Source organism: Cucumis sativus, chromosome 3 (assembly GCF_000004075.3).
Source record: "Cucumis sativus cultivar 9930 chromosome 3, Cucumber_9930_V3, whole genome shotgun sequence".
Lineage (NCBI taxonomy): Eukaryota > Viridiplantae > Streptophyta > Magnoliopsida > Cucurbitales > Cucurbitaceae > Cucumis > Cucumis sativus.
Window position 1 is genome coordinate 36,868,910 of NC_026657.2, and position 20,454 is coordinate 36,889,363.

At 35.6% G+C, this 20,454-nt stretch overlaps 4 protein-coding genes across 7 annotated transcripts; 1 reads left to right on the forward strand and 3 right to left on the reverse strand.

Annotated features, from left to right (window-relative positions):
- Positions 1 to 79: 79 nt before the first annotated feature.
- On the reverse strand, positions 80 to 5,463 carry LOC116402714 (probable methyltransferase PMT28). Its single transcript, XM_031882622.1, has 8 exons — positions 3,944 to 5,463; positions 3,650 to 3,799; positions 2,864 to 3,134; positions 2,674 to 2,766; positions 2,191 to 2,362; positions 1,211 to 1,456; positions 795 to 989; positions 80 to 679 (listed from the first exon to the last, which is right to left on the reverse strand). The coding sequence occupies exons 1-8, from the start codon at positions 4,784 to 4,786 to the stop codon at positions 481 to 483; spliced, it is 2,169 nt and encodes a 722-aa protein (XP_031738482.1). The 5' UTR covers positions 4,787 to 5,463; the 3' UTR covers positions 80 to 480.
- Positions 5,464 to 6,844: 1,381 nt separating this feature from the next.
- LOC101203027 (probable ribosome biogenesis protein RLP24) lies at positions 6,845 to 8,593 on the forward strand. The gene is made up of 5 exons (XM_011654112.2): positions 6,845 to 7,062; positions 7,365 to 7,479; positions 7,724 to 7,837; positions 7,939 to 8,075; positions 8,167 to 8,593. Exons 2-5 carry the CDS (start codon positions 7,399 to 7,401, stop codon positions 8,336 to 8,338), a joined length of 504 nt encoding a protein of 167 aa, XP_011652414.1. The 5' UTR covers positions 6,845 to 7,062; positions 7,365 to 7,398; the 3' UTR covers positions 8,339 to 8,593.
- A 1,437-nt stretch (positions 8,594 to 10,030) lies between these two features.
- Positions 10,031 to 14,425, reverse strand: LOC101202791 (DUF21 domain-containing protein At1g47330). Of its 4 annotated transcripts, XM_031882642.1 has the most exons (12): positions 13,918 to 14,396; positions 13,578 to 13,654; positions 13,396 to 13,479; positions 13,202 to 13,315; positions 12,889 to 12,975; positions 12,585 to 12,724; positions 12,386 to 12,473; positions 11,977 to 12,050; positions 11,747 to 11,862; positions 11,109 to 11,374; positions 10,773 to 10,819; positions 10,031 to 10,551 (listed from the first exon to the last, which is right to left on the reverse strand). In XM_031882642.1, exons 1-12 carry the CDS (start codon positions 14,093 to 14,095, stop codon positions 10,473 to 10,475), a joined length of 1,350 nt encoding a protein of 449 aa, XP_031738502.1. In that variant the 5' UTR covers positions 14,096 to 14,396; the 3' UTR covers positions 10,031 to 10,472. The 4 variants fall into 4 exon arrangements, 3 of the variants coding, with proteins under 3 accessions (XP_031738502.1, XP_031738504.1, XP_031738505.1); XR_004215271.1 differs by lacking the exons at positions 10,031 to 10,551; positions 10,773 to 10,819 and having other exon boundaries at positions 11,131 to 11,374; positions 11,747 to 11,885; positions 13,918 to 14,425; XM_031882644.1 differs by lacking the exons at positions 10,031 to 10,551; positions 10,773 to 10,819 and having other exon boundaries at positions 11,141 to 11,376; positions 11,748 to 11,862; positions 13,918 to 14,425.
- A 573-nt stretch (positions 14,426 to 14,998) lies between these two features.
- LOC101223061 (probable LRR receptor-like serine/threonine-protein kinase At2g16250) lies at positions 14,999 to 20,333 on the reverse strand. The gene is made up of 5 exons (XM_011654113.2): positions 20,173 to 20,333; positions 17,640 to 19,792; positions 17,236 to 17,364; positions 16,465 to 16,487; positions 14,999 to 16,054 (listed from the first exon to the last, which is right to left on the reverse strand). The coding sequence occupies exons 2-5, from the start codon at positions 19,565 to 19,567 to the stop codon at positions 15,486 to 15,488; spliced, it is 2,649 nt and encodes an 882-aa protein (XP_011652415.1). The 5' UTR covers positions 19,568 to 19,792; positions 20,173 to 20,333; the 3' UTR covers positions 14,999 to 15,485.
- Positions 20,334 to 20,454: the final 121 nt, after the last annotated feature.

Consider the following 20,454-nt stretch of genomic DNA (forward strand, 5'->3'; position numbering starts at 1 on the left):
AAATAAATGTAAACGCAATATTATCGGTTACAACTAAATCTAATATTAGAGACATGCATTTTTCAAGTGCATTGTAATCTTGAGAATTGAAGATTTCTTAGCCTTGTTTATATATACGTGTTATCAATAAATCTGATTATAATAACACGACACAAAATTATGAAATGATATACAATACATTAGTTCTTTTAGAGAATGATAGGTGAAAATAAAAAATAAAAAATAAAAAATTTCCCCTTCTCCAACCCTCTTTACAAATTAAACTCAATCCCAACAATTTAAGGGGGAAAAAAATCAGTTTCCCAGTTAGTAGTAAATGATACAAATTCAAATAGAAGAAAGGAAGAGGAACCAGAATGAGAATCTTTTGTTTGCAAATATTCTGCCTTCACCTTCTGCAATTTGTAATAAATGAGCTTGGAACTTGTTTAATTTTTGAGACAGCTATTAGAACAAAAAGGTTTCACCTGGAAATTTGTTTTAAGGCCGCCATATGGTCTTCTGCGCACATAGGATTCCCTCATCTCCGTGAGAATAACTCATCTGAATCTTCCATTGTAGACTCTTGAGTATCTCTTCCAATGGATTCATAATTACCACCTTTTCACGTATAATTGCCCAACCTCCAGGTCGTAATATACGATCCATCTCAACCACGATTGCTACAGGCTCCTTGCACCTACATTGTTGATTTGGCAATTTGGTGTTAACACAAGTGTTTTATATATTTGAAGGTACAACAGTTGTTACTAGAAAGCATGGAACAAAAACAAAGATGTTGAACCTTCTCTTACCTGTTCTTCAGCCTTGAGAACAAATGATCGGCATGCAGAAGGTCGTATGATCGTGGATAAGTACCAAAAGACTCACACCAGTCATGGTAGACACCAACCAGACCACGTTCGAAGATTATCGGAAGTGTATCTGGTGCATGGACTGGGATCACATTCATTACCCAAACCTTCTGCTGAGAGACAGCAGCAGCAAACCTGGAAATGCATGCCAGAATTAACGAACATATTCTTTTCTAATCTCGTTCTCTCTGTTTTTAGTACAAAGAAAGAAGTGGGAAGAAGACTTAAATTCTTAATAAAGCATAAAATTGACGCTGCTAAATCTTTGATTTACCAGTTAACTTATAAGTTCTATATCAAGCAAAATAGTATTGAAAGGTAAGTCTATCATATTAAGCAGTTTGATGATATCATACCCTCCATAAATGGCTTTCATGTCCATCACATTTCGAACACTTGGCCAGTCAATACCTATTCCAGTGAGATATGACTTCTCAACAATTGCTTTCCAGAGATTGGTATCTGCGATTAACTTCTCTTTGTCATTGCTCAACCACTCAGGGAAAGTTTCAAGTCTCTTCGGCCATTCTTCAGGCCATTCTGCTCCACGCTGTTCAATAGAAGTTGGAACGGTGTGTAAGCAGGTTGTCATAGGCACGTACCTGTTAAACAGAAATTATCATGCCAAAATGAAAAGGTCCACGTATCACAGCAGAAAATGAAGATGGTACTCAAGTACGAGTAAATAACATCAACTTCGTATAAGTATAGACTACATCTTGAACATGGTAATTAGTTGTAGAATTTTAAGCAAATTGCAAAAACCATCCCTCAAGTATAGTGGTAATTGCAGTAACACCCTTAAACTTCAGGATAAAAATTGAGCCCTCAAATTTAATGAGTTTTAAAATTGAATCCTCAAACTTACCATAGAAATAAAAATTGGACCCACAATTACAAATGATAAAAATTAAGCTCTCAAATTTATACGATTGTTACAATTTCTATAGCTATGTAAGTTTGAGAGCTCAATTTAACACTTATATAATTGCAACTACCAATGTACCGCCATACTTCAAGGATAGTTTTTACAATTTTCTCCAGAATTTTTTCCTCGTGATTATTATCATGTGCAGATTCGAATTTCAAAATGTGAGTTGGGCAATTTTGGAAAAGTAATCAAGATCATTGAAGTACATTGAAATTGCAATGTGGGTTGCTTTGCTTCAAATGTTTCTCGGTGCAATGGCCCTGATCCTTCTCTTGATTTATTACTCTTCTGATCTAGTTTTCTTGAATTATTTGAGATCAAATACAAACTTTTGGACAAAAAAGTTTATGGCACCTAATAAGAATATCAAATCTTTCTAGGGCATGTTCATTGAAAAAGAATTACCAGGTAGCATCAGGGTTTTCGTTTTCCTTGCAGAGAGGTGGATTTTTCCTTCTCAACTCAAATATATCGTTTGATTCAGGTTTCTGATATATCTTAACACCCACTTCACTGACTTCGTCAGTTTTATGCGCCAGAATGTTCCAACAAATTGAAGCCGTCAATGAACTCATTGCTGAAAGAGAATTTACAAGCAAGCAATATATGAGAGCTGAAGAAGAAGAATGTTAAATATCTACTACTCAACAAAAAAAGAGGTGCAAGCAAGAAGACTCGTTATTCGGTTAAGGCAACATTTCACAAATATACATCTCAGAATTGAACATCTACTGTATGCCATTTTCTCCACAAATACTGACATTTGAATTATTAATAAATCTTCTAATCTTAGCACAGAAGTGCACGAAATCCTAATTTGAGAATTAGAAATGAATTGGAATAAATTCTAACGCAAATGAAGTAAAAACTTGGAAGAACATGTCAAACCTTCTTCTTCTTCAATGCTGTCATGTTTACTGGACAAGATGAAGTATCCGCCAGGCCTTAAAATTCTATTCATTTCTAGGAGAAGCTTCCCATCTAGAGAAAGAGAGAAAAAGAATAAGACCATTTATTAGATAAGGCCTTTACTTGTTTGTGAATAAAATTTCAAGAAGACAAGGTAAGGTGCTCAAACTTTTGGAATGCCAACTTCTACTGCATCCCCCACAATGAATGGCATCAAAAACACCACTAGGAAAAGCAAGTCTTCTATTCCCAAAAGGGCTAACCAGAGTTGGAAACCCTCGCTCAAGTGCAACTTGAGCCAAGTCCACAAGGTCATCCTTCAAGCCCAATGACAATGTTATAACATTCTTTTCAAGAAGAGAAGCCCCTAAACTTGCATATGTGCACCCAATTTCAAGAACCACGTGAATGTTCTTGCCCCACTCAATATCGGGTACCATCTGCCAAATGTATTCAAATTTCAATCCATGAATAGAAACATAATTCCCTGGAGAAGTAGAGAAACCAAATCAAATGCACACCTTTACTTTTAAAGTGAAAGAAATCAACGAAGAAATTATACACTCATTCCAGAGTTATAAATGTGAGGTCTTCAATATACTGATGCAACGTGAGGTTTTCAATATTGTCTGAAAAAGAAAATGAATAAACGGAAAGTTTTGCTTTATGCTTCCAAAATACCAACATGATTTTGTTTCTTATTTCTCTGATTTTGTTGCAATCTGACTAAGCAAAGGAGAACAAAAGTACATTCCATCACATTATCATACAAGACAGTTAAGCTATGGAGAGATTGCATGCCTTTCACTTGATATCCACCCACAAATCAGTTAACAGTATTAGACATGAAAAAGCAGGACTTAATTGGGAAGGAGTTATATTGCCTTTTCCAAACCGATAGATCATGAAAATTAAAATAATGGACCAGCTTTTAAGCACGATGTCAAAAGCTAACCTCTTCAATGGACTCGAGATAGTGGATAACTCCACCGTTGAGTTCAGAATGATTCTGAGGAAATGTAAGGAACTCTCCAACTTCCACCAACCAATCATGTTTCTTAATGAAAGCATCAAGTTTTGGGTGTGCCACATTCTTGTAAAGTATCTGCAAAATTTATTGCTTTTAGAAAGGACGTGATAATAATTCACGTATCCTCAAAAGTGATAATCTATAAACTAACAAATATATATCATTCACATATCCTCAAAAAATGATAATTTAAGACCTAACAAATGTATTCTTTGATACCTTTGAATTGCTCTCCGGCCAGTGCACCGGGGGCTTGTATCCACTGGGAGGAAGCGGCACAAGGCACAGTGGAGGTGCTCTAGGGCAACTCCTTTCCCTATGCCGATAGCCCTGTTGTCTTGCCACTCCAGATTCAATGTCAATACAAGGGATGTAATTGTATTTACTTCTTGCCCGGCATAGTTTCCAACTATAATGAGCATTTGGATCAAACAATGGACCTTTTCTCTTGAATTTTTTCCCTGTATTTTTTGGCTCAATCCTATCCTCAGGTTCCTGATCTGACTCACCCAGATCACCTTCTGTTTCAGCTTCATCATCTTTTAGCTCTCCTTCTTGACCATCAACCACTTCCTGTTCTTCCTCCTCATTTCCCTTTTCTGCATCTTCATCCTCAGATTCCTCTGATCCTTGACTCTCTTTTCTTGTAACCTCTGGTTTGTTTTCTTTATGTTTCTCGTTTTTCTCTTTCGCAGCTCCATGCTTTTTTTCAGATGCATGGTTATGGTTACTGGGAGACTTGGAATCTGAACCGTTAACCTTTTTCGTATCCCTTCCATCTAGATCAGATTTCACTTTATCTTTCGTATCCCTGCTCAATTTGCCCTCATCTATCTTCTTCCTATTATCATTTTGAGTTCTAGGATGGCTTACTTTCGTGTTTCCTGTTACGGGTTCGCCAATATTGTCGAAACTTTCCCTCTGAATAGTCACGGACGTGGAAGGAGAAGCAAAAACAGACCAAACGACTATAAAGCTAAGGCCTAAAATAACCACTGCCGTCAACTTCGCGCAAAACCCATACGAGCGCTTAGCTTGGCGAGCTAGCCGAGCTATAGCCATGCGGCACCCGATAGTTCTCGGAAAATCTTGAAGTTACAAATATACTACGCGGATTGAAATCCGATTCCCAGACAGAACGCAGGGAAAATAAAGCATACGAACTAATAGAACAAGATTGCGAAAACAGAACTAAATTGGATCGCATAACATACAAAATCGAAGAAATATACAAAGATCTGATAATCTTACAACTGAAGTTTAAAAATGAAAAAAAAAAAAAAAAAAAAAACTACGAATACTCAGCTCAGAAATCTGATGCTGGCGTCCGAATCAAAGTGGATGGATACTCGTCTACCTCTTAAATACGAAGCAGAATCAATATCTAGATTTAGAGAGGGAAAAAGTCCACCAAATAATGAGATTCAGATGGTGTAGTTGCAGTAGCAGGAATATCAGATCCTGGATTTTGAATAACAAAAAAGCTGTTGTTGAGTACAATGAATTGTTCAAACCATCGGTCTCCTGATGGAATAGAATAATAAAATTCAAAATATTGAGTCAAATGGTTTAGCCGGAACGGAAAGGCTACTAGCTTCACAACTTTGGAACAAGTTGCCTCAGGCAAGAGAGCGCAACGTCCGGGAATCGACGAAATACGCCGGCAGTGTGGTGAGTTGATGTTTTTCAATTTTCTACTCAAGTCTTTTCTTTCTTTTTCTTTTTTTTTTTTCTTAGGAGAAATAAAAAATGGTTCCTAATTTCTATTTACATCCAAAAAAAATTATATTAATATTACATTTTCAAATGAGTTTTTTCAAAAATAGCCCAAAAAAATTATAATATATAATAATATTTTTTAAATTTACAAAAATAGTAAATTTAAAAATGATAATCATTCGATAATTCAATTATTAACATCTTTATATGATTATCGTTCTCATGAAGAAAAAATATTAAAAATAAAATAAAATAAAATACAATTTTTTATTGTATGAGATTGATGATACAAACTTAAAATATAAATTTCTTTTTGTAATCTATTTACCGTTCAATTTGAAGAAACATATTTTACATAAATAAAAAAAATAATACAATTTGTTTGTATTGTGTATTGTGTATACGGTTTTTTTTATACAAAATCAATTTAAAAATTAATACATATTTGCTGTGTGTGGGGTTACGGTATAAATGAAGTATAAACATTATTTTAATACAATTTTTCGTCGTTTTGGAAAACAATACGAACAAAATAAATAAATTTAGACAAATGCAAAAAAAAAAAAAATTAATACAGTTTTTATTTGTATTTGGTTTAAAGAAAACATTGAATAAGCATTTCTTACCCATTGAAAAAATGTAATTCAATTTCTTTTCCATATGAGATTGCGGTAGAAAAAATAAATATTTTTCATAAATTAAAAAACAAAGATGATATTTTCTTAATGTATTGGATTAACGGATCAAATTGAACTACAAACTGAGGACAAATGAAAAATTAAATAATACAATTTATGTGTTAATTGAATTTACTATATCAATTTCATGAAAATATTTTACACAACAAAAAATTAATACACTTTATTTTATGTACTAGATTTAATGTTAAAAAATAAAGAAAAAACTAAAAAGAAAAGCTTTAATTTTGAAAGTATACTAGATATACGTTAAAAGTAAAAAAAATATACAAAATCAAAAAAAAAAATTGTGTAAACGCTTCAATTACGATACAACTAACTAAAAATTAATTCGAATACAATTTTTGGTTATAGAAGTTTTACTGTAAGAACAATTTACACAAATGCAAAAAATATTAACACATTTTTCATTTTGTATCGAGTTTACGAAAAAACAATAATTATGTATTTTTTCTCATATTCGGTTATCGTAGAAATAAAAAAAATTACACAAATGAAAAAGAAATAATGATTATAATAATTAATAAAAATTATAAATAATCTCTTCAAGGTAATCCTTCCCCTAACAAAAATTATAATAATAATTTTCTTCCCTTAATCCTCTTTCTTATTCCTTTTTCTCAAACGAATAGTATAAATAGTTTTCAAAAGAAGTTATTTTGATAAATAGTTTTTCAAATAATATTATTAATATACCTTTTCTTTTGTAAACCCTATTTTGCATAAGCTTACCCCTTCCCCTGTTTCCCCCCACTCCATCCCGCCACCGGCATTCCAGGTTCCTTTAGCGGCTCCGATTCACGGTGAACCCTCAGCTGCCACCGTCTCTTCATTCCGACGAAGTCACCGCCATTCTCTTCTTCTTTCACTCTCTCGCCTCTCTGATTGTTTAACTCAGTGGTTCAGCCCTTAGCGCCGTCGGTGAGATCGCACCCAACGTTTTATTTTTTTGTTTGTTAGGTTATTGTTGATTTGTTCTCTGCACCCACGGAGAAGAAAATGAAGAACTGTTTGTTCTCTTCATTGGATTTCTTCTTCAAATTAGTGTTAATGAAAATATAAAAATAATGTATACCTCACAAATTTGTAACATAAATAAATTGAAATTATGAATAGAAAGTAGCAAAATACATATTAGTAGAGATTTTTCTCTGCCCCAGTCGATCTTCTGAATGTATGAGTTGCAGTTCATTTGATTATCTCATTTGTGCCTTTTGTTGCAGGAAATTTAGGGTTTGTTATTTGCTGAAGAAAAGAATGAGGTTAGAGAAGTGTTGGTTCTGTTCCTCCCCTATATATCCAGGACATGGTATTCAGTTTGTTCGCAATGATGCGACGGTAAGGACGTAGGTTGCGAACTTCCACGATTTGTATGCTTTGTTCTGCACATTGCTTGTATGTTCTTACTTGCTAGTGCTTACGGATTGATGAGACTACATCGTTCTGTTCTATCTTGGCTTGTTTGTGATGCATATTTTAGGGTATAGAAATAGATAGTTGTTCTTGTCTTGCTGTGATTTTAAATTAGTTATGGTGGGTGGGAGCCCCATGTTCCTATTTCCTTATGTGATTTGTTCTGCAGATTTTTAGATTTTGTCGATCAAAATGCCACAAGAACTTCAAGATGAAGAGAAATCCTCGTAAAGTAAAATGGACTAAGGCTTATAGGAGGTTGCATGGAAAGGATATGACAAAGGTAAACTTTCTTCATTTATTTGTGGAGCAAATTGAATTTTGTAAGTACAAACTTCTTATTGTCTCCGTCTTTTTAATTGTTGTTTCATTTGTATTATCCAGGACTCTACTTTTGAATTTGAGAGGTGGCGTCATAGGCCGCATAAATATGACAGGAATGTCACTGAAGATACATTGAAGGCTATTAAGAAGATTGATAAGATCAGAATGGATAGGGAGTCGAGACATATTGCACGCAGGTTAAAAATTCCTTCCATTCCCATTTGTTATATGCCTATATTTTTTGCAAATGCTATTTCAGTTGTAACTCAGGATCGTTCACATTTGCAGACACCAAGGAAAGAAAGCAAAGGAGTTCAGAGAGGCAAAGAAGGAATTGGATCAAAGCATCAGTTTGGTCAAAGCACCTTCTGTTCTCAAGGAGGATCCTTCCCTCACCCTTCCAAAACTCAAAGTCAAAGTGGTACCATCACAATCAGAGCAAGATCGTATGGAAGAATGAGTTCGTTTATCTAATATCTCACTATATCAAATATTTATGTAGTAGTTCCGTTTTCACATATCTAGAACTGTCACAGTTCTTGTACAGTGGTAGATTATCTTTGTTCGCCTTTACGCAAGCATGGTTGTCATGTACAATTTCATTTTGAGAATGTGTTTTTTTTCCTTTAATATACAGACTTCTAAAAATATTTATTGAATCATTTCCAATTGGTTTTTGCGGTTTTGTTTGAGGCTATGTAGTGGTTTAAGGCAATACCCAAGTTTTTGTTATGCATGGTTTCTTTTCTATTTGGTTCTTTTCTTTTTCATCCATCGATAGATAGCCTCCGGCGGACTTTCTATTGTGCCTGCCTTAACTTCTGTTTACCTTCCTCTTGTCTTATGCCTTACTTTGAAGTAATAACATAGGTTAACAGACGATTAAAGAGATGAGATATCTTTAATCAAAGTCGAAAACAGTTTAATGAAAGGTTTGGGAGAGCGGGATGATGAGCCCAACGAAGAAAGGAGCTTGTAAAACGTTGCAAGGAAGCAAAGGGTTGGGACAGCAAGTTAGAATCCTACTAAGTCCTTTGTACTTTAGAGCGTTAAAGCTACCACCGGTAGAGGTTTTGTGCAATGGATAATCTACATACAAACACATCTCTAACTTCTAAATTGTGAATTCTCACATCTACTATTTTGATTACACCTCATTCATGAAATCTAATAAGTTTGAATTTTAAATAAGGGCGTAGCTTAGATAAATATATTTAATTAGACAATTGTCTTTTTTAACTATTCTTTTACATGAATAGCCTGATGAATTTTCAATTTTCCATACGAGTACATAAATTTATTTAATTACACACAAATCAAACTCAATTTATCTTCTCATCTCAACAACAATACATTTATGAAATACTAGTAAAAAATTACGTGCGATCCATGTCTTTATGAATTTTATTGTACATATTGAAAATTCACAATTTGTTCTCAACATGCATTTGGATTTGAATATTAGTTAGCATCGACTTAGATCATTTGGAAAAATATATTTGAGAATGTTAAAATTCGTAGAATAATCTGAACCAAATTGAACATCTATTCTACACCAAATTGAACATCTGCACTCACGTAAGATTAGTTCGGTAAAATTAGTTGAGGTGTATTAGCTCAGACATTCATCGACATCAAACAAAAAAAATTGATTAGGTAAAAATAGAAAGAGAGGAGAAAAGTTAATCCCATGTGATGTGTGTGCATATGAACTTTATAAATGGAAACACACACATATATAATTTCAATGGGAAAACAATAAAACTCTTGAAGGAAGGAATCCTGATGTAGGTCCAATTTATCTTCTCATCCCAATAACAATCCTGAAATAAACTAGATTGTTAAATTAACATAAAATTTTCAAAGTTTCACTTTCCTACAATTTAATTTATTCTCTGGCACAATTTCACTCAATAACTCCCTACTCCATCGGTTACCTCTGGTTAAGAATTATTTTGTTTGAGAATTAATGTACTCCTTGTGATCGATCCAGACTTGCCACTAAGACTAGTTCTAAATGTGTGATTCGGATTATTTGTCACGAATTAGGGCGATGAAATCTGTTTCAACCATAGATCTATAAACTTAGAAAAGAAAAGCAGAGTCCAATAATTTAATTTGTAAGGTTTAAAGATCAAGAGCTACTATGACATAAACTTCAAGTTTAGGTACAAAGAAAACATTAGATATATAGAAAAGAAGATCATGTATTGGTAAGGTGGAGACATTTTGGAATAAGCATGGCACGGATCTATTTTCTGGTGCCCTCCCTTGATTAATACATTTGCTTTGGATTGAAGTTTTAACTACATATCATTCCTATATAACAATCAAAGAGCAATTTTAAAATGCAATCATCTAGAAAGTACATCGCTATGCCATCATAGAAATAAATTCTTGTCTAGATTTACGCTTCCTTTTTTTTCTTTTTCTTTTTTCTAGTTTAAATTCCCTTACAAGATTAAAGGAAATAAGTTATAGAGAAACCTGACTATTGAAGGCATGGCGAAGAGGATAGCCAAGAGCTGCCAATAACTAATTCAAAATCGCCCTGTGAAACCTTCCGAGGGCCGACATTGCTGGTAAGAATGCAGTCACAAATTAACATTTGGGGAAAGCTGCGGTTGATTGATGCTGAGTTTTTCTGGAGATGGTTGCATGTTGATTTTTATTCTGCATTCAGTAAAATTACCTTTTATCTTTTGTGATCATCCAAGATAAACGTTAATGAATCAATAAGTATATTTACAAGAACAAAACAAATTCAATTCAATAGATTCATAATGATACAATCTCAACAAAGAAGAAAAGTCTACGAGTTCTGGTCCAGGCCATGTCACAAGAAAAGGTAAACATGAAGCATAAATGCACTTTTCTTAGCTAGTGAGATGTACCTGTTGTGGATATTGACATACTCATCTGTTTCGTCTAGTATCTCCTCCTGATATAAGAATATATGACATGTAAGATCAAGATAAGAAATGGGTAAGAGAGATGATTTAAGCCGGCTAAGTAACCATATCGCTTTAGATTTGATTGATTCGAACTCATCCTCAACTCAAAATAACTAAGCTATATTTACAAAGCCAATAACTTAGACATTAATTAAGGAACTGCAAGTCCTCACGACTTCACAATCCATTTCTTGTCCGAAACACTCCAAAATATTAAATTCTGAGCTAATGTGCCAATATTAGAAAATGACACAAGTGAAAGGAATTTGCCATTACCTGAAGAAGTTCTTCAATCACATCCTCCATAGTAATGACACCAACCACCTCTTCACCAAGTGGAAAGACAGGAAGAGGTGCATTTTCAACATCTAAAATACAGAATGAACAACCTCTGTGTCGTTTCTTAAAAGCAGGAGTAGCTGGTGGACTTTTCTTCGTCTGTAGGCCACCAGCCTTTTCAGCTACTGTTTGAGCATCAACTGATTCCATTTTCATCCCTATATTTTGAGCAGCAGCAGCATCACCAGAGTTAACACCAATGTCTGAAAATGAAACAGACAGGAAAAGGAAACGTCACAAAAGTAACAAATGGAAATGATCTATTCACAGTGAAAACATCACAACTAAGAGCATTTAATGTGAATCCCCAATAATTGGTGGATCTATAGAGTATCAAAGGATCAAACAGAGAGAAGCATCAAAATGTGACGAGGAGCTAAATGAAGCTGAGTAATGTGTAGATCCTAAACAGATTTGGGTGAAATATATTATTTTTAATTGTGAGGGACTAATAGATAGACAGCATACACAACAATTATAAAACTGACGTGATCCTAAACCCTCCTGCCCAAACATAACGGAATAGTCTATTTGTGTACATTTACTTTCTTAATTTATCTAGTTCACATCTTCACCTTTTTTGGGCAATGTTTCAGATTGGTGACCATGTTTCTTGAATACCACAGCAATGTGACTATGGCCCTTTTGAAATTCATTTAAAATGTCATAAAGAGGCATGTCTTCAGAAACCCTGTAGTAGTTGAGGAAGAAAAACTAATGGAGCTTATTTTACAGGAAGTCCAAAACTGACATTGGATCGTTTAATCTGAAAGCATAAGAATAGAAGCAATGAACATGCTCTTACCGTGGAATTTTTCTAATAATCATTTTTTTAAGGGAAACTCTATCTTCTGGGTCAACAGTCAATAGATTTTTAACCTGCATAATTATCAAGATAGAACAAATGATCAGATACGGCATCCCACTGAACATATCTCAAGTCCAGCTATCATTGGCACAATAGTGAACACATAAAATGAAACAAAGATATATGCAGGGTACTTCAGTTTTGCATGTTAAGTGCACTGATTTTTAAAACCAAGCAAGAGGGACCTGAGAAATCCCTCTTAGCTGTTTCTGAATTTCATTCTTAGCTCCCATTATTTTACACTACATCAGAAGGTGGTACAACAGAGAGCAAGAACGACGATTCGTTTCAACATATCAAGTAATGGTATTGTTAGTCATAGGAATGGACGATCCAAGTGGATTACCAAAACTAGTCCAATTATATTTTTTGGATCTCCAGAATAAACAGGAACTCTACTATGGCCTTTCGTCATGATAGCATTGAGTGTCTCCCTGCCCATATAAAAGAAGAAACTTTAGAGAAAAGAAGGAATGTGCAAATCATGTTTGAAAGACGCAAGATTGGAAATTTTTTAGGGGAGAAAAAACAAAAAAGAAACCCACAAATCAAGAGTTGCATCCAGGTCAAGGGAAAATGCATTTGATATTGATGTCATGGCATCTTTTGCTGTCTTTTCAGTCAATTCAAGTGCCCCAGCAATAATAGTAGTCTCATCGTGAGTTAAATCTCCACCTTTTCCAGCCTAAGACAAGATAAATATTATGCATTCATCAGATAATGGTGACTGGAGCGAGGAAAAATCAGAGCCAAAAATAAGGATAGTGTTCCTTTGGAACACTAAGATCCTAGCATATTAATTCATGCAAATGATTTTCCATGAGTACGTGTCCAAGTTGATTGACAAACCTCATTCCCATGAAAGTTCACAAATGTCTTGAGCTCTGCTCTCCTTAAGAGCACAGCGTGCCCTTTACCCAACATCCAATCAAGAACCTGAATTTTAAAAAGGAAAATATAAAAGAAATTAAAAGCTTGACTCAGTAAACATTATTGCTTACCTCCAGCTAAATAAGATATTCAAACCAGATTCCAAAATATCTCGTAAATATGGAACAATGATCTATTATCTTATGTTATCTTGACTAGAGACTTCTATTTTCATTTCCCAGCTTAGTACTAGGAAGAGTTAAAGGGAATGATCAACTCCCATTAGTTTTACCTTACTGATTGGATAAGAAATAGGAAAGAAAACTATGAGAAGAATTCGAACAAGAGGTGCCATTATTGCTCCAACTTTCAACCCATAACGAGTACAAATTGCTTGCGGCAATATCTGCAGTCAAGTATATGTCACATAAACTGAATAACATCCAACAGCACAAATTATTCTCACTTTGGTCTGATCAAAATTACCTCTCCAAACATGAGAATAAGTGTAACCGATACAAGGACAGCTGCCCAAGGAGGTACAATCATATCCAAGAATATCGGAAGAGCCTACCAGGAACACACACAACATCATTAAGCTCAATTAGCAAGCTATGTAAGCTCCATAAACAGCAATGTGCAAACATTGATATAGACTACACGATTACCTCCATTGCCAAAGAGTTACCAATCAAAAGCGTGCAAAGTAGAAGATGCTGATTCTTTACCACTGGTAATATCTTAGCTGCCAAAGAACGATAGCATCGTTACTTCACAATTCACATGATCCCACAGGCACAAAACGTTTAACTCGATCTTCTAAAACTCCCCCAATCAATCAAACAAAGTCCTCTCAGTTCAATACACGCAAACACAACTACCAAATTCCCAAAGAATTGCATAATTTTCAATAGTACAGGCCCTCCTAAAATGAGCCCCCTAAGATCATCAGGATTCAAGTAGGCTCAGAAATGAATTTCAATAGTTGCGAGTCGTGAGAGAGATTACCGGCGTGTTTTCGATCCTGGGGGCGGCCGGACTTTATCAAAACTTCCAGGTCAACAAGGCCGAGAGACATGAGACCCAAAGTGAGGCCAGCCATGAGTCCAGCAAAGGCCACCAATCCTGCGATTATCAACAGAAACAAAAAGAACTTGGACTCACAACACCGAACATCTTCCGCCATCTCCGTCTCTCTCTCTCTCTAAAGGAGTAAATTCAGAGGCACAGAAGCTTATCCCCCTCGCTTTTTGGCCTACAACAACTTTATCCTCTCAGTAGGAGGGAAGAAGATGATTGGCAGCAGCCGCAGCCTCCGGCAGAGTGGTCGCTTTCGCTTACTAGAGTGTAAACGGTTTTGGGGAGAGGAATTTTCCTCGATAATCGGCGGGAATCGCAGACTGGCGCTGACAGAATATATTTGGTTCTTCTACAGAAATTCGGCTTTTTCCGTCGCACTTAATTCGCACACCAAAACCAAACACATGAATGAATGAAAGAGAAAACACACTACTGACATTCGGACCCACGCTCCTGACTCGCGATTTAAAACACGCGCTTTTGTACTACTCATTTTACACCGTACGATCTTAGGATAAGTTTGGGAGGTTCGTGCCTGGTGGTGGTCCACTCATCCTCTGGGTCCCACTTACAAGTTTCCAAATCCTTCTTTCCTTCTTTCCTTCTTTCCTTCTTCCGCTAATTCAAATTGTCACGCTTCTCTAATAAATAATAATAAGTGATCGTGGACTAAAAATTCATTGATTGCTATTGCCTTTGGATATTTTCATCAACCTTCACCTTATACAGTTCTCTTTTTTCTTCTTTTTTCGTTTAATTTCTTAATAATTTAAGTCACAATCTTATAAATATACCACTTCAATACAAATCTTTTAACTCTCCAACCAAAAAACTTAACTAATTAAAACTACAAAATTGTTGTAAATAAATCCATATAATAGTTTCTCACCCTATATCATATTACATATAAATTATAATGTTTTACTAATTCTTTTATTCAAATTGAGTTACCATAGATTTTAACTTCAAAATTTAAAGAAAGAATTTTACTAGACTTTGAACTCAAAACTTCTCCCTTAAAATACCAATTAAATTCTCAATCAAACTCAAAAGATTAAGAGTTGGTTCACAAAATCTCTCCTGAAAACAATTACAAAATCATTACCAATAAATTTCATGATATCAGTAGTGTCTTTTCTTTGATAACAATAGTAATTTGTAGTTACAATCTTAAGTTCCTACTTTCTAGATTTCCATTTATTGTTTATTTTTTTATTGACACAAGAAACCAAATGGTGATCAGCCGAAGCATTTTGCTCCATACCTTCCAACGAAATTTCCAGCCATTTCAACTCTATTAAAAAGCAATCAAATTCCATTGTAGGAGAATTTAAGCTTCACCTTCTTAACCTAGGAGGTCCGTTTTGGAGCAGCAGCCTTCTCCTTTCAGTAATGTTCACATTTTATCTGATGTGTAGCAATTATGTTCAAAATGGAGCCTGTTCTTGGCTCCGCATCAATACAGAAGCCTTAAAAGTTGGTGCAGATGTTCAACCTTAGTTCTCAACGTCTCGAAATTCTTCTGGTTCGGGGACTATTTCATTGGATAGCCTTTTATTTGAAGACGAGAAATCATATCCACAGCTGCCATGGGAGCTTATTCTTCCTCCTTGTTTAGAACCACTGCCACTTTCTCTATTTACATCTGATGAGCTGTGTCTCCAGCTACCATGAAAAGCAGCACTCCAAGATCTTCTTGATGAAGTTGTGCGCAACCTGCCGGAGCTAGAGCTTTCTTCCCTAACTACTTTCAATGGATTTTCCAATGCTTTAAGGATGTATCTCATGAGGGGTCGTCTAGATGGTTTGGGGTTTAGGCACGACTTGGCGATGATCGACATTGCCCAAACCTCTTCCAAAAGATCGTCGTCTATCATTAACGATGGATCGACTATCTTTGTTACGAGTTCCTTGTCATGGATACTTATGTTAGATAAGGTGTGTTCCAACCACTCCTTTGTTGTAGAATCTTCTGCTTTGCTGATACCAAGCTTTCCCGTTACGAGTTCTAATAACACTTTACCAAAACAGTAAATGTCTTGCGAACATGATGCTGGTGAGGGGCCTGTATACACAACAAACTGGCAAGTCATACTTCCAGAACCCAATAGAGGAAATAGAAAATCATTCAGTTGAAAAATAGAGGACATTGACTAACCAATAGTTCGTTTTGCCTATAGTTCTAATATTAAGTATTTATATCAAGCAGCCTCTAACCCACCAAATTAGACCAGCAAAAGACCTTGGCGAAAGCCTGCTGTAGCCATTAAAGTCATTTTTTTTCTTCTTCAGTTAGATATGTTTAAAATGAAGTACTGTTTATCAAGATGGTAAAGGATTCAAATTCTGGTTCATTATTCGTTAGCGTAAGGTTGACTTCAGTCTTCAGGTTATAGATATTTATCTTACAATTAGCTATTAGATAGAAAGTATACTTCAAAAAGAGAGATCTCAGATCTTAGAAGAAATACGCACCAGAAGAGCATTGTTCAGAGCTTCTGCACAAGAGAATCAAGAAGAAGACATTAGAATTTCGATTAAATAACAAACAAAATAAGTTAAGCTGCAAGCCTCAAGAAAATGATCTTTACATAGATTAACAAATATAATTAGGCAAATCATCAAAACAATTCAGAGTCAAAGATAAAAATAAAAGTTTCAACAAACAGAAATTCATGTTAGTTGTAGAAGGATACTTCTAATATCAACCAAAGGTAGTATAATATGCAACTGTGACGATTCTTTGTAACATCTACGAAGATTAATGACTCCACAGACATAACACCACTTATTAGACACGTGCGAAATCATAAACAGGGTATTGTCTGTTACATGATTAATTATTGTTATTTTATTATTAAAAAAATAGTTGTCTTTGACACCCAAATACTTTTAAGCAATATTTCTGTAGTGTCGTACAATAGGACATAAAAGACTACATTCCCAATCCATATGCATGCAAATCATGTACTGATGTCTGCATGTCTACACAAAGAGCGACTGGCAACATTATGCAATAACAATAGCCACACGACAAGCTCATAGATGATCCAAACTACATCTCTTCACCTAAACAAAAGTTAATGTTAACTACTTACACTCGCTAAAAAGGATCTTGCTTGTTCATGCATAGTATAAGACAAATAGTTGGCTGAACAGCAAAACAGGAAGTTTATTATAGGGATATTTCTTTCCAATAAAGAATAGCTAATTTATAATTCTATAAATACTACTTAAGATACGTACTGTGGCTTTCTCCGCAATCTCGTGAAGACATTTTGATGCTGATCCCCATCTAGAACACATGCCTCACTCAAGCTTCCAAGACGCACTTCAAATTTGTCATCGAGGAGGATACTGCTTGCTTGAACATCCCTTCAAACATTTAAGAAAAGAAAAGTTAATACATTTTTTGTACACAGTATAAACTGGAGATCATATGGTACTTCTGTCAAGTCAATTGAAAAACATAAGCATAGAGTGAACCTACCTGACTATTTTTAAAGGTGCTCTTGAGATAATGGCCAAAACTTCTTATACTTTATGTGCTCAATTAATTTCATCAAATAAGAAACTAACATTTTACGAGTAAATACCTCCACTTAAAATTTTGATATTATAGTACCACAAAGAAAGCTTGTGACCGATACCTGTGCACGACAGGAGGGTTACACTCATGATGCAGGTAAGATAGGACCTCGGCAGCTCCTATTGCTATTTTCAATCTGATAATCCAATCAAGGGACTGCACGTTGTCATCTTCTGAACAGGAAATGTTATGCAAGCAATTAGCCAAGTCCCCATTTGGCATACATTTGTACACCAAGAGCTTCTCATCCTCGCGCTCAAAGCAGTGCCCCAGGAATGGAACAAGTCTCATATGCGATACTTTGCTGAAAAAGTCTAGTTCCAGAGAGTACATTTCATTCTTCAAATACTGCATATTTACCTTTTTAACCACTACAGGAAGGCCACCCTCCAGGAACCCTTTATAGAGATCTCCAGAGTGACCATGTTTTATGAGATTGTGTTCGCTGAAATTCCCAGTACTGTGGAGCATCTGCTCGTAAGTAAATGAATCCCCCAAACCAGCAAAGTAGATTGGATCCTTTGGAAATGAAGGGCTGTCTCCATCTGGAACAGGACCTACATTTGCTTTTCCTTTTTTATTTGCTTCACCTTTACCACAAAATTTCAAGAGCACTACGAGGATAAGCACAAAAATAACAACAAAGCCCAACCCACCAAATAGTCCTACCATTATGAACTTTAAGCGACTGTTTCTAACATGACCACGCTTCATTTCGTCTGGATTTCCATTTTTAAAACCTTCAAAAGTTAAGGTTCTTTCAGAGTAGAAGAGGCTACATGCCTCAAAATTTCTTTGATCTGGCTCCATATCCAGACAGTTTCCACTGAGGATAGCATCAGGACTCTTGTTGACTACGACTCCCTGGAAATAATTTCCAGATAAATCGATTGACCCATGCAATTCAAGCGGTAGATTTAAATGACCATAAAGAACATTATTTGAGAAGTTGAATACAACCACACTGTTTGGCACAAAACTTGGCAAGAAACCCGTAAAATTATTGTTGGATACATCAAGAAACTTCAATTTGGGGTGTGATAACAAGTCATGATTCAGACGGCCATCAAGTCTATTTCCTCTCAAAACCAAAATTTCCAACTGAGCAAGGCTTCGAAACAAATCAACCGGCAAAGGACCCTCTAAGCCATTATCTCCAATATTCATCTTTTCCAAATTCCTCAACCCCCTCAAATCCACAGGGAGCGCACCCGTCAGTGAATTCTTACCGAGATCAAGCACTAGTAATTCTGATAGGTTACCCAATTCACTTGGTACGGAGGACGTTAAACTATTGTCCGAAAGATCCAACAATTGCAGTTTCTTAAGAGTGCTTATACTGGGTGGGATAGGTCCAGACAAAAAATTCGAGGCAAGTTCAAGCCGTCTGAGATTGTTAAGTGATGAAAGAAATGGAGGTATTGACCCAGTAAGCAGATTTCTCGAGACATCAAGAACAGATAGTTGAGATAACAGTCCTAAAGCCGAAGGCATAATCCCAGTAAGACTATTACCAGACAAATAAAGATCGGTAAGCTTACTTAAATTGCCAATAGAGGAAGGAATTGAGCCAACAATCGAAGAGGAGCGTAGATCAAGCACTTGAAGCTCAACGAGAGACTGACCAAACCAGTCCGGAATGGACCCAGGAAGCAAAAACCCAGAGGCATTGAACAAAACCAAGGAGGTAAAATTAGCTAGCGCATCGACGGCGAAACGAGGGCTGACCTGTCCAATCCGAGTTCGCCTCAGACCCGACACAGTGATCCCAACAACTCGACCACCTTTGCACTTAACTCCACTCCAATCGGAACAGGGGTTGGCTTTTATTGGCCAATCTCTGCTTCTTAACCCTAACGATGACCTGAGATAGAGTAACGCCGTCCACTCTGTACTGGAGTTCAACCACTCCTTCTGACCTAAACCAAACTGAATTAACAACAATACGACTACAAGTAGCAAATACCGCCGATGAGCTTGAACTTCCATCGCCGTCTGATAACGCAGAAGAAAACAAGAAACTCACAGTGGGCTTTGAAATTAAATTCGCAACTCCATCTTCTTCGAGGATCCAAGAACACCAGTAGAAAACTAATTTGAGCAACTTCAAGTAAGAGTTGGCCAATTTAACGCTGTATTAAATATCACCTCCAATCACGAGCGATGATTCTACGTCTTACACTGAACCGCCATTAAATGCAAACCCAAAATCACCTACAGAAAAAATAATGAAACAATAATATACTTCACTTCCACTAGGTGTATTTTATTCAGATTCACAGCATTACTCGTAAATCTTGCCCAATAAACACACGCACAGAGACGAAGAGAGAGATAGAAAGATGAAGAACAGGGTACTAAATGACCAAGAAAGCGAAAGACGCCGAAGATCAACAACAATAAAGAACAGGTAGTTGGTTTTTCAGCAAATTTTGTGATCTTTGCACTAAAAGAACTTTGTGGTAGAGATTTTTTCAGAGAATCATAATGGAAAAAGGACTCATTAAACTCATGACAACAGTAAATGTAATAAAAGAGAGACAAGATGCCATTGTTAAACAATTGAAGCTGCTCCCATCATATTCAAACCTTACCTTTTAACTTTGTTTGATTTTTCCTTTTTCAGAAGTGGACGGAAAGAAACTCCACCCAGCAAGAATCCAAACAAAGTTTGGACACCATTTCAGCATCATCATCAATATCATCCTTGTGACTGTGTAGGTTAGGATTAAGTTTGAATACGGTTTGTTTGAAACACAGCTTTGGTAAAAACAATTATTTTAAACGCTTAATATAAACAAATATTGTATGGAGATCGTTATGGATAATAGATACACTTTTTAAAATTACTCATCTTGTAAAAAGCATACACACAT